The sequence below is a fragment of the Oryzias melastigma genome, linkage group LG20 (assembly GCF_002922805.2).
Source record: "Oryzias melastigma strain HK-1 linkage group LG20, ASM292280v2, whole genome shotgun sequence".
NCBI classification, from domain to species: domain Eukaryota; kingdom Metazoa; phylum Chordata; class Actinopteri; order Beloniformes; family Adrianichthyidae; genus Oryzias; species Oryzias melastigma.
In genome coordinates, this window is record NC_050531.1 from 6157990 (window position 1) to 6171663 (window position 13674).

At 37.8% G+C, this 13674-nt stretch overlaps 1 protein-coding gene across 1 annotated transcript in view; it reads left to right on the forward strand.

Moving 5' to 3' along the window:
* The first annotated feature begins 3603 nt into the window (after positions 1-3603).
* Positions 3604-13674, forward strand: part of LOC112151643 (delta-type opioid receptor) — a 17563-nt gene continuing 7492 nt past the window's right edge. Inside the window, exons 1-2 of the mRNA XM_024280672.2 lie at positions 3604-4052; positions 4225-4484. Of these exons, the coding sequence (XP_024136440.1) occupies positions 4237-4484 (248 nt within the window). The 5' untranslated portion in view covers positions 3604-4052; positions 4225-4236. The remainder of the gene's footprint in view (positions 4053-4224; positions 4485-13674) is intronic.

A 13674-nucleotide genomic window follows, 5' to 3' on the forward strand; every position in this document is an offset into this window, starting at 1 on the left:
TTGCAGTTGTCTCAATGGGATTCACACTAGTAATTGTACAAAAACAAAATGTTAGTCATAAAATATAAACAACTGGTTGCTAAACTAAACTGAACAGACGCTAAACTTGGCATCCCTAGCCTTAGACCCTCCTTCTTGGTAACTACAAAAAAATAAAAATCGATTCCGGGAAAAAAAAACAAGAAACTTCCGAGAATTTCACATGAAAGAGGGGATCCTCTCCCAGGACGGACAGGCGATGTACAGGGACTGTTAAAGAAGAAGTAGCTTATCTATCTTTACAACTACAAGTTGGAATCGTGTAGCAGACTAACTACATTTAGAAAGAACTGGGGGACACTCGGAGGCTGAGACGAGCCAGAGGCGAGGTCCACTGCAAAGAACATGAGCACAGACAAGTCATCTGTAATCTGCTCCCGTTCTCCCGGAGGGGAGTGACATAGAGGGACAACACGTGAATCCCACTGCACCAAACAGAGGCTAAAGGAAAAATAAATGCTAAACACCCAATCCAAAATCTTCCCTTCTCCCTATCCCTCCATTTGAAGGGCCATTTGTAGTGGAAGTGGTGTCCGAGATATTTCTTTTTAAGATCCCACCCTCCAAGCGATACAGAGCCCTCCGTCGTGAGGGTAAACTAAGTCGCGCTGTGCCGTAAAGTAGAAGCACTTTTCTTCTTGGATGCGCTCTGAAGCACAGAAGTTTACATTTAAATGTAAGTAATGACTTTTTGTTTAAACCTGACCATTTTAAAGTTATAAAACCGTTGTTATGTATTTTCAAGCACTGTAAGCTCTGCTAACGCTAGCTGACTATTGGTGACGTCATCGAGCGAAAGTGACGTCCAAATTATGAAACACTATTTTTCCATAACTCTCTGTTTGGAGGACTAAATGTTGGGGTGGGGTGAAAAAGTAGGGAGAAAGGAAAATTCGAATTGGGCCAAAGAATAGAGGGAATAAAAATAGAGGACGAAACCCCAGTGCAATATAAATTCCCCTTACTTTCTACAAGCCAGAATTTAAAAAACTCTTTTCGAATTGTAGATGATACCATTGGTGAAAAGAGAGATCTCCTTCATCCATCTTTAAACAATTTTTTCCATTTACCTTATGAACCTCATACGCTTCAACCTAACATTAGCAGTGCAATAAAAATGGCGAGCAATACTGGAACCATGTAGTTTAGAACCAGATATGAGCTCAGACAAGTAAAATGAAGATGTACATGGATCTATTTGTTAATTTCTTAATTTTGTTAATATTTGTTCTCCATCATCAGTAAAATTCCAGAAGAACACATAAAAAACACAGTTTTCATTAGAGTGGGTCTTTAATGGTTCATTATAAAAACATTTATTACCCTTTAATCCTTAATTCTTAGTCCCAAATTATTAAGCACAGGGGTTCCTTCTGCCTTCAGTTTTTCTTTTGATTATTGTTTTTTTTTTACTTTTGTGTTTTATGATTTTCTGTTGTTTTATCTATATGTTGGGTCAAGCACCTTGTGCGTTAATTAAAGGTGCTCCATAAAACTCCATAAAACTCATTACAGGTCATGTGACCAATTCTGTCTCTTTACCTGCAAATCAATTTTACAAATCTAATGTTTACAATTTTTTTTTTTGTCAAATCTAATTTTTTTTTTCTTTAGATTTTTTTTTTTAGTAAAAGTTTATCTTTTTCAACATCAAATATTTCAGAGCAAAACTATAGAAGTTTCTTGGCTGAATAAAAATAACAGCATATGCAGAGCAGATGCTTTCTTTTGAAATTTAATGAGGCCTTGGTGAGACACCATATACAAGTTGTTTCTGAGAAAATAAAGTCTTTTTTGATTTATTTTTAAATGACTTCTTGCCAGTTAAGGTTGCAGTCTGGTGGGGATAAAGTCACCTAAACACATATGATCAACATTTTTCATCGACAAACACAGCAACTGGCAGCTAAGTTGGCGGTGCTTTTTTGTTAGTTTTTAGCAGCAGGGGATATTTTTATTGCTCTGCAGAGTTGGATGCAGGAACTTTACATAAGAAAGAAAAGTGTTTCTTCAGGCAGTGATCCTGAAACGAAAAAGTTTAAAAGACTTGATGGAAAACTTGTGGGTTGGAGGCTCACACACATGGCAGATTCATTAAATCACAATCATTTTTTATACCTATAAAAGTGAGAACAAAAGTGGAACTTTTCATTGTGAGGTGAAGGTCTGCTCAGGCTTTTTAAAGCCATTATTGATGTGGGAGTGAGAGTCCTCTTTTTTGGCCGTAGGGGCTGTGGAGCGGGACCCTGCTGGGACCAGCTGGAAGGAGAGATAGAGGAAGTGCCAAGGGTCATCAGTGATGAATTTTATTTTTCTTTTAACCTCAGGTATGAAAGAGTTCGGCTGCACACAAAAAGGTTTTTTTGCCTTTCTAGCAAAGAATTAGATGGAATCCGATGTGAGGCTTTTTGTGCACCCTTATCTAGAGATGATCTCTGGATTTAAAGGGGTTTTGACGTGTTACAGCACCTGGGACAGGTGTGGGCAGTTTGTTTCAATATTATCTATTTCCAGAACACGGAAACGTGTCTGCGTTAGTGACCCTTTGACGCTTTGGTCAAAAACTCCTTTTTTTTCTATTTGAAATCCCTCGGTGATCAAATGAAAGGTCTGGTTTAAAGCTGGAGCTCTGACATACCTCATATTTTGTCTGTTTCTAAAATGGTTCTCAGTCCACTTAAGCAGAAACAACCGAATTGGGACCCCCATAACACATTTGATGCTCCAAAAATACATTAAAAATACTGACACTATTTCCCTTAAGTTAAGTGTTCCTTACAATAGGGGTGTCAAACTCAATCACAGGGCCCTAAATCTAAAACACACCTTAGGTTGGAGGCTGAACAGGATAAACATTTATAAACACTAAAACTACATTTTTAAAACTTTAAAACCGTAGTTTTTAACATATTATAAACTAAATGTATCATCCGCGATAATATAGGACTGCTTTAAGCTGAATTTGGCCGCTGAAGATGCAAGTCCAGCCGAAGATGCTAAAACTGAAAGCTAAAAATGCTGAAGCTAATACCTGAAAATGCTGATAGCCAGCTAAAATATTAGCCAAATGCCAAATTAGCCTGAAAAACTTAAAAAAAAAAAACTTAGGTTGTCCAAAACAGCTAGCATGTAGCTGAAAAAATAGCTAAACTTCAAAATATCCTAAAAAGAAGTGAAAAAAGCCTAAATTAGTCAAAATAGCTACAGTGTAAATATTAGCTAAACTTTAAAACAGCCTAAAAAACGTTTTTTTTAAAAAGCCGAAATTAGCCAAAACAGCTAGCATGTGGCTAAAATATTAGCTAAACTCCAAAATAACTAAAAAAGTCTTAGTAAGTAGTCCAAAAAGCTAGCAGAATGCTAATTTTAAAAACTTTAAAATCGTAACTTTTTAACATTATTATGAAAAAAGGCAGGAATATTATTCTAGAATAAATCAACTTAAACCTTAAATAACTTTCAATATTTTACTCTCCATAAAAATAAATTTTGTCAAAATTACAAGTTAAGTGCAAGATAACATCGGTCCATTAATACCAAATAAAAATGATCTGGAGGACCGGATCCGGCCCCCGGGCCCTGACTTTGACACTTTTGCCTTAAAAGGCATTTCATTGGTTTTGTTCACGGCTTTTCATTAACGCCTAAACGAGGGATGTCCTGCGTAATGATGCTGAATGCGTTTTTTTAAGTGGTAGAAATTGCGGGGAGCTCTGCGCCCGCCTGCAGGTTATTGTCATCGCTCTGTCAGCTCATATTTTCAATGACTGTGCGTGTGGGAGTGTGTTTGTGCTGGGCAGGTCTAGCCTGAAAGCGCGTCACCTCACCCACCATCCATCAGTGCGTGTGCACGGGGGTCCGCAAAGCCAAAGCCGCGTCTCCGCTCCTCTGCGCTCCTCTCCGCGCGCGCAAAACTTTGATGCGCTTCAGCCGCGCGGCCAAAACATAACCAGGGATGAACTAAACACCCGGAGCATCATTCTATTGAAGTGCTATCATTCTGGGGGATAAAGGTGAGTAACCCGAGAGCTGCGCGCGTCAGTGTGGCTGCGCGCTTATCCAAGAGATGCGCATGTTCGTTCCGACGACCTTTTTGCACGAGAAAAAAAGTATTTGGGGGCATAAACACTTTTTACTCCTCTTTTTTCTTTGAAGATTCAAATTCCTTTTCTTGTATCTGTCAAGACAGGTGTCGCCATGGAAAATACTCCTGTTGAGATTTTTAAAGAAGACAACAAGTGCCTCTTCCCGCTGCTGGAAGGCTGTCCGGGGAATTCGTCAGCTTGGATGTCCGGCTACTCTGACAGCCGCAACGTGACCCACGACGAGGGCAGCTGGGAGCAGGAGGGCATGTCTCCCATCATCCCCATCATCACGGCTGTGTATTCTGTGGTGTTTGTGGTGGGCTTGATGGGAAACTGTCTCGTCATGTATGTCATCATCAGGTGAGGGCTTTTTTTTCTTGTTCTTTTTGTTATATAAGGCGAAAATGTGTGTAAAAAACACACAGAAAATGTGACTTTTTCTTTTTAACACCATGGTTCGGCCTGGGTTGCCATCATATCTTCATGGATCCATGAAAAGATTCATTTGTAGGATGCATTTATCTCTCTTATATATAAACAATGTGCTATTTTGGCTCTCAGGTCCATCAAAATACAACAATATTTCCTAAATCACTTGAAGTCTGGTGAATGTGATATTAATTATAGATAAAGAAGTGCTGCTTTATCAATCTGATGGACCGCATGCACCTTATCTGGCATTATTTATGATCTCCAACACCAGCAAATCTTATTTAGTGTAACTGTGGAACGCAAAGGCTTCTTCCAGAATGATTTAGTCAACAGACAACAATTATATTATAGGATTGCTGCTTCTTTTGGTGCCAAGTTTATCACTTCAGATGGAAAAGGGGGTGGAAATGCACATTTTACCTCCATGGAGGTCAGTTTAGCTGTCAAAATGCATCATCTCCGGGTGATTGAGAGTAAACAAATGTCTGGAATCGGGCTGCAGAAGAGATGCTCGGTTGTGGTTGTGGCATGAACGGTGTGTTTGAGTGAAGTAATTTAGCAGTTTTAATTGACGGATGCACAGATTTTGTATCGAAGTTTTTGAAGCAAATGACTGAAACACCTTTCAGTGCAATAAAAGTATCGGAATGCCTTCATATTAATAGTTTTGCATAAATATTAGGTGACCCTGCAGCTGAGGGTGCTACTTCTTATCTCATTAATTAAGGAACTCAAATGAAAGCTATTAGGCAAAGGATGCCAAAGCTGACGACAGAGTTATAGAGTTTAGAATGATACAAAAAAATTAAAAGTAAATTTATTTTAGCTTCCACATAACACTTTTAGGCACTGCTGGATCGTGATACTTTTCTTTTGTGGGCCATCTTTAGGCGAGGTACCCTAGAGTTTACAGCTGTCCACTTTGAATTCAAATTTTTATTTGCTGTTCATTTATTTATTTGCAAGATGAAACTAAGGAACTGCATCTGCAATTCAGGGAGAAACAAAGTTAGCATTAAGCTTATTGCATGTTTCCCTTATTTTCCTTTTTTTTTCTTCTTTTTTTAACTTTTTTTAGAGATTAAAGTTTAAAAAAATAAGTCATTTGCATTTAGCTAATTGGATTCCATCCACAATCAGTTTTAAAAGCACCAACCGTTAGAGTTTTGCAGATAAACTTCATCTGGATTTCATGCAAATTTAGGTCAGATCCACAGGATGGAAGCAGAAGTTAATGGTTCTTTTGTTCACCTTTTCTGTTTTTCCTTTTTACCCACTCCCACTTTTTTTCTGAACAGCTTGACTCAGATGACTTCATAAAAAAAAGCGAGTATAACTAGTAGATTTATTCATTTTTCCCTCTATGGTCTCCAGTTGTGAGATTCAAACTTGTTCTCTTCTGAATATTAATGCCTTGCTTTAATCAATCTAGCTAAAGACCCACTTAGATGAAAATGTTGTTTTTAATATGTTCTTGTGACATTTTTCTGATGATGGAGGACATAAATTAGCTCAAAATTGTATTTCTGAGAATGTATTTATCCAAATAGAACACATTTATGACAGAAATACACTGGGTGGACCAGAAGCTCCATTCTGATGCATCCATTTGCAGACAAATAGCTCTATGAACGTCTTTTTTTACCTCATCTGAGCTGGTATCTGGATCACAACTGTACAGTTGGATAACCTCAATATTTCTTGCCATTTTTCTTGCACCAGTAACTTTAAATTGAGGGTGTGAGGGGCTGTAAGCTACCTGAATGGAGTGTAAACAAAGGAATGATGGGAAATGGAGGTGGGGAACCGATACAAGCTGTTGGATTTTAGCTAAAAACTGCATAATCATAACTAGAAGGCCAGAAAAATATAGTCGGAGTGGGATTTAAAAGCTAGTAAAGCATCAGAGCTGCAAAAACCCCACAGTTTGTTTACAACCCTGCTCTACATCCCTTGAGATTTTTGTCAGGACTAACTGCCTTCCACTCTTCCTCCTCCTCAGTGCCTTCTTCCCATCATCCTCACTGATCTTTGCTACAACCGTCACTTCTTATACTTGATCACCGTAACCTGCTGCTCATCCTTCCATCTCTGTTTTTTTTTTTTGGCCTTACCCCCTACAGATCAACCTGTCATATGAGTCCTATATGCTCTTTGTTTGACCTTTTTCCACCTTCACCTTCACCTTACGCTCCATCGCTCTTTACTTCTGTCCTCTCAGTGTCCCACTTTTTCTTGGCTAACCTTTTCGTCTTAAAGTCCAACTCCGAGCATCTTTTGATCTATCTTCAAAGCAGTGGTTTATTCATTATGATTATGCTGTTTTTAGCCCAAATCCAAAACTCTGTGTTGTTTTCTAGGACATAGTTTCTCTGGAGCAGCAGTAGTTCATTGGAAATGTGTCTCTTTTCTTATCAACCATCTATTCTCCTGCTAGCTTACAGCCCCTCACACCCTCAACTTAAAATGACCGAGAATAATAGAGATATCCAGCCTGACGCTTTGGAGCCAGATACCAGAAAACAAAGACGTGCATGGATCTATCTGTCTGCAAATGGATGCATAAGACATTTCTAGAAATGCAATTCTAAATGTCCTCCACCATCTGAAAAATGCCACAAGAACATGTTAAAAACACCAAAAATACAATTTTCTTCAGGTTTTTAACACACTTTCATTTCACCATCAAGTCTTCTTATCTGCTTTCCTCATTCCCGATGACTCACCTTCCTCTCAGTGTCCCTGATCACTTCAGCTGTAGATGTCCAGTCATCTGGAAGAACCTCCTGATCTTTCGAGCCTCACAGCACTTTTCAACTTCCATGGTCCTATGCTCCTGTCTTCGTCTTTCTCACCACCGTCGTCATCCTCACAGCCCCATCCTCTGGTTTCTGACTCCACTCTCCATAGCTTCAACTTTGCAGTATCTGATCTCTGATTACCACATCTGTACCAGATGGAATGTTCACCTCTCTTTTCTGGAAATATCTGGTCATCACTGACATTTCTGTTCTTTTTGCAAAGTTCATCTGTTCTTCTGCATTCAACTTCTGTTTCCTTCACTCACAATTCCTCTCTCCTCATCCGTCTTCCACCTGAATTTCTTCATATCTAGCTTACCTCCTTCCATCACACCTTCTACCTGTACTTCAGCTTCATACTCAACACACTATCTGACCTTCCCTTCTCCTCCAGAATGTTCTTAACAAAAGAACTATCCTTACCTTGACAGAACTCTTTAAAACAGGGGTGTCCAAAGTCAGTCCTCGAGGGGTTTTCCAGAAATCCTGCCTCATCTGCTGCTGATTACCTGGATCAGGTGTGTTTGGCCAATAAGGAGCTTCAATGGCAGGTTGGTTGGAAAACATGTGGGACACCGGCCCTTGAGGACTGACTTTGGACACCCCTGCCTTAAACCTGTCTATAAATCCAATCTATCTGCATAATTCAAAGTTCCTTTTCTTAATCCTAAACTCCTACTTTTTTTTTTCTCCCTTTTCCTACAAATATTTCTTCCTCTTTTCCTTCTTCCACCAATAGTAGTCCAATCCATCTCCACCCTGTAGGCCAGAGATCTCTTGTGTCTTATTGTACTGAGCAGTCAAGACCAAACTGGACCAGACCAGACCGGTACAATTATTTGTGCATTTCTATTATAAAATTGACCATTCTAAACCGGTCAGAACAAACCGGTCCGGTCCAGATTGCTCAGTGGAAACGAGGCTTAACAGACAGTCCTTGGTCCAGATCCAGATGCTCTCCAACCAATACCTTAGACAGAATGCAATAAAGAAAAGCCTAATGTGGTGCAGCAGCTTTAACTGGTTGCAGTCAAGTAATCACACATGATACCAACCAGCCAATCAAACGTGTGCTTTACAGGTCGTTAAGTTTAAGCAGAAAAGGAAGTCGGAGGCAAGCTATAGTCAAAAAGTCCAAGAAAGTGGCCATAATTCGCTGGAAACAAAGGTAGAAAATCAGAAAATTACTCCAGCTTTTAAAGAAATGAAGACTTGCAGCACCGGAGAATTTTGAGAAAAAGGCAGCGCTCTAATAGAGAGTGAAGCAGACAACACAAAGGAGCAGAAAATAAGACCTAATTGGCGTTCTCCAAGAAAAACCGAGAGTGGACAGCAAAAACAGAGTGTTTAACCTGGAATCAACAGAGTATGCTCTGTTCAGACTTCACTTTGGGAGCATGTGCAAGTAGTGAAACAACACCACTAGACAGAGCAGAAAGGTTTTTTGAACAAACGTACCCACTGATGTAAGATCACAGAAAGTAAATAGCCTCAGAGAGCTCAGTGTTTTCACTCACTCACTGCCCTACAACATGTTTCCTCAAGAGTTTCTTGGATTTTGCGGCCAACACAAAAAGCCATTTACTGATGGAGGGGTTGCTGAAGAATACAGTAACTCAAACACTACTCGAGGGAAAACAAAAGTAAGAGCTACAGGAGAAAATAAAAGCAAAAAAATCAAATGCCAAATGTCCCCAGATCTAAGGGAAGAAGAGCTCTACTTCTTGACTACTCTACGTGTAACTGTAAGGCATCTATATCTGCAAGGAATATTAATAAAACCAAAGATTGTTTCATCAATGAGCCCCTCTATGTGTAAATCCACTCCAACTTAGGCTCAAATCCTGGCAGGATGAGCTGTAGCTCAAATTTATTCACAGGGTAATAAAATATAAAAGACTTGAGTGTTAAAGGAGCAGAAAACGAGCTTCTAAAAATGTGAAGTTATGAAGAAAATGTCTCTAAAACCAGTTTAAGATTAAATAAAAGGACAATTTTAGTGCCTATTTTATTAAGCACAGTGAATGAGAAAATGTTAGCTCTGATCATCTTTTGATCTATTTTTTAAGTGTTCCCAGTGGTCATGTAGTTATGATTTTGCTGTTTTTAGACTTTAATGTGCGCTAAAATGTAGTTTGCTTGTATTACACACTGACTTGTAGACACTAGGGTCCTCCAGATCTTTGCTCCAATAACTGTTTAATGGCTTAGGGTAAAGGGTTAAAGTTAGTTGTCACACATAGGTGTGTTCTCTGCATTTGATCTCCATTCGGGAGTGGTTGGGGTTAGCTGCACTTGGGAATAATTTGGTGGTTTAACGCCCCCCAATCCAACCCCATAATATTAAGGGATGCATTCGGTCCCATTTTTGAAGTCTTTGGTATAACTTATCCGTGGATTTGAACTCACAACCTTCCACGAGGCCACTGAGCTGGTTACATCTGATCGCCGCTGCTGTTGGCCCAGTGGTTAGCACTCTTGCCTCATAGTGATAAGGTTCAAATCCCAGCTGAGTCCTTCAGGGTGGAGTTTGCATGTTGTGGTTTTTTTCCAGCCCATTCTGACTTCCTTCCACGGACTAAAAGCATGCTTCATAGGTTGATTGGTGTCTCTAAATTGTGTGTGTGCATAGATTTCTTCACCCAACAGGAACTAGGTTGGCTCCAGCAACCCCATGAGGGATTCAGTGATGTAATTGTACTGTTTTATGTACTTTTGTTTTAGAAATTGCCAGGACTCCTGTGGAAAAAAGGTTTTTAATCATGGTTAAATAAAGATTAAATAAAATAAAGTAGGTTCTAAAAAGAAACTTTGAACAGCAGAATGGACATAGATCTGACAAGAAGATGAATAATATCAGTTTGGCTATTGACTAGAATCAGTTTTCAACACAGACAGGAAGTAAAACGAAAAATCAGACTGTTTAGCTATGTGCGTTTTTTCTTAGGCAGAGAATTATGGATTGCCTTAAAAAAATGAACATCCAGGAACATTTTAAACATTATTTTTTGGAGTCTTTAACATGTAAAATGTGTAAAAATTGCATTTTTGAGTATTTCTTTATTAAAATTGTTAGCAGACATTTGTAGACAACTGGATCCATTTGGCTCGAAACTTCACGGCTTCAATATTGATCGCTATTTTTGTTCATGTTAAGTTGGGGTTGTGAGGGGCCGTAAGCTAGCAGGAGAGCGTGTAAGCTCCCAGTTATGGCTCATGGGAAGGGGGCGGGGTTGCTCCACACCTACAGTACCGCCCACAACTTAGAGGTGAATTTTGAATGAGCTGAACGCTTTAAAAATACATCAAAAGTTGATCAGAGTGGGTCTTTAAATGTAAAGTCAAACAATATTAAATGAATGCAGAAATCTCAAAACAAGAAGGACTCAAAATCATGACATTTTTGATTAATATTATCACAGGAGTGAATTTTTGCCATTGAAACATTCACCTAAACATTGAAAAATGTAAAGAGTCTTTCACAAAAATTTGGGCAATTCGATTCTTTTAATGTCCAAACAAAGCTAAGAGATAATAAACACAGTTGTTGCATCTTTCAGACTCAAAAATAATGAGGAAATCTGTTGCTTTAAGGTTTGCATCAAACATTATGTAAAAGTCCCTCACATGTGACTTTTCTTTCTTTATTTGCAAAGTCACATGTTAGGTCTGATAGTCACACATGTGTGTGATTCTATGAAAAAGACACAGATGCTGAGTCACACGCTCGTAATTTGAAAGTCACACACGTGTTCCTGTTTCACCCTCACAAAAGAAACAGCTCGAGAACTTGCATAAAAGATTCACACACGTGTGAAAAAAACATCCACAAATGCAGGATGTGTTGCACACTCACACACACATGTGCACAAGACTGCCCCCTGCAGGGAGACAATAGTTTTTATGCTTGGATCAAATTTTCTGAAAGAATTAGAGGAGAGCGCTGCTACAAGAATAGGGGCGGGGCCAACTAAACACAGTTAACCAATCAGAAGAGTCAATTAGGAAACTGTTACAACAAAATTAAGATTAAACATTACACACTTCACCATGACAAAAAAAACCACAAATGTTCTTTTTTAAGCTTGATCATTTCTGTTGCTCCTTTATTATTCATTTTAGAATAAATCAGTCTATCTAAAGATTTTTTATCTTAAAAAAACTAGTTTCTACATTTGTATTCGAAGACTAAAAAGCAAACTAATAATTAAATTATCACACAGTAACAATAATACACTAACTTTTGTGATAAATCCTCATGTGAAGAAATCAATAATAGGCCAGAATATTTAATAAACTAGATCACTTTTAAAGAGACATAAAGCAAATGTTTTGTTTTTTATAAGTTAGATATTCATTACTGGAAGAAGTTAATAAAAGACAGTTTTTTTATTGTTTTGTTTTGTTGTTTTCATCTATTGTTTAGATGGAATCAAACTGCTTAAATGAAAATCACAGATCTATTGATTACTTCCAATAATCTGCCACTTTTCTCTTTAAAATTGCGAATTTTCATTAACATGTGAACATTTTTTTGTGTTGAAAAAACTAATTCATGTTATTTAAAAAAAATAACACAAACATAAACTGTTTTTGTTTATGGTTTATCAGTTTATCTGATTCCAGCTCAACTGATTGATGTCAAAGTCCTCCTGATTTCTGATTGGTTAACTGGGTTTTAAAGTCCCGCCCACAGCCCCATCCTCCAGTTCTTCTTCTGCTAAAACTCTCCATAAATTCACACGTAAACTCCTAAATTTAGTGCAAAATTTGTCCCCAAAAACTGAAAAATGGTTTCGCCTGCAGGGGGCAGACTTGTGCTTCTGCATCCTCAAAAAAAAGAAAAAAAAAATTGCAGTACCTGAAAATGTGTTTTTGTCGTGTTTTTAATGCAAGTTTTGGAGGTGTTTTCTTTGTAAGTGTGACACAGCAACACATGTGACTTTAAAATTATATGAGTGTGATTTGGAATCTGTGACTTTGACAAAAAAAATCACACGAGTTTGAATGTCACCATGAATGTGACTTTGCATCTCCGACTTTGGAATAAAGACACGTGTGTGACTGGATATTACTTTTTGTGACACATCACGCATATTTAAAACCTAAATTAACATTTTTACCTGTTTATCTTCTATAAAAAGTTACCATCACTTTTCATTGTAATGTTAGAATTTGATATACACTATTAGTGAAAGGTTTAACCCCTCACTTTCCCTAAAAAGTCTGCACATACCCAGAGATAACTGACTAAAAATTATTTTTTTTTCTGTACCTGCTCTAAAGATTTTCTTAAACAGCACCTTAGTCTGAAGTTGCACTCCGTAAAGGATATATTTTTCTTCAAATACTTGGATTACTGTAAGTCTCAAGCTCATAGTGTGTGTTTTTTATCATCTTTGACAACATGGTGACTAGTCGAAATATATCACTGCCCTCCTTAGCTTAATTTTGAATCCACGCAACATGAAAAAATGTTTTTTCTACAAGTGAAGACAGATTAAAAACCAAAAAGGATCCAGTCTGACTACATTTTTTTTCAAAATCTTAAAAAAAACGTTTTTTCTTCTTCTTTTCATCCACATAAAGCTTTATTCTTTATGTAATCTTGGACAAAAATACAGTAAATGGAGCTGGCTTTTTTATTCTTAAACTTCAACTTTGTAAAAGTCATCCTGCAGAAAAGGCCATTGTGACTTAATGTGATTTAAATGAGCTGCATGGTTTGCCGTAAGCAGCATTGCATAAATAACAATGAGAAACACTGCATTACAAAGTGAAAAAAGTCTGGCTTAAAGTCCCATTTCAATCATCTTCTGACCTCTTTTAATTACGATCGTGCCGTTTTTAGAAAAAAATTAAGATATAGTTTCTGCAAAGCAACAGGAGCTTAAAAAAGAAAAGAAAGGAGAAAAAAATGTAAAAAAAAAAGAAATTCAAGAGAACCTGGACTCAGACAAAAAATATGGCACTCAAAAATTAATAGCTGGAAGTCCCTCCCCCTGCTGGAGCCGCAAAAAAAACATAATTTGTGCCCAAAACCATTGACCAGAAGTTTTAAGCTTCAACCTTTTTTTCCATTTCTTCTCTCTTTTTTGAATATTTTTTGCTGATTGGTGATACTCTCTGTCATAGAGAAAAAAAAACGACATTTCCCCATCTCTAATCAGCTAATTCACAGTGAAAAAACAGCATTTCGCCGGCTTTTTCTCCATAGTTAAACAGGTGTAATGATACACATTTGAACACTTGTTAATATTGACTTGAAAGAAATAAAACGATTAATATTCTCTGTCCCATTTGAACTCATCTTGTAC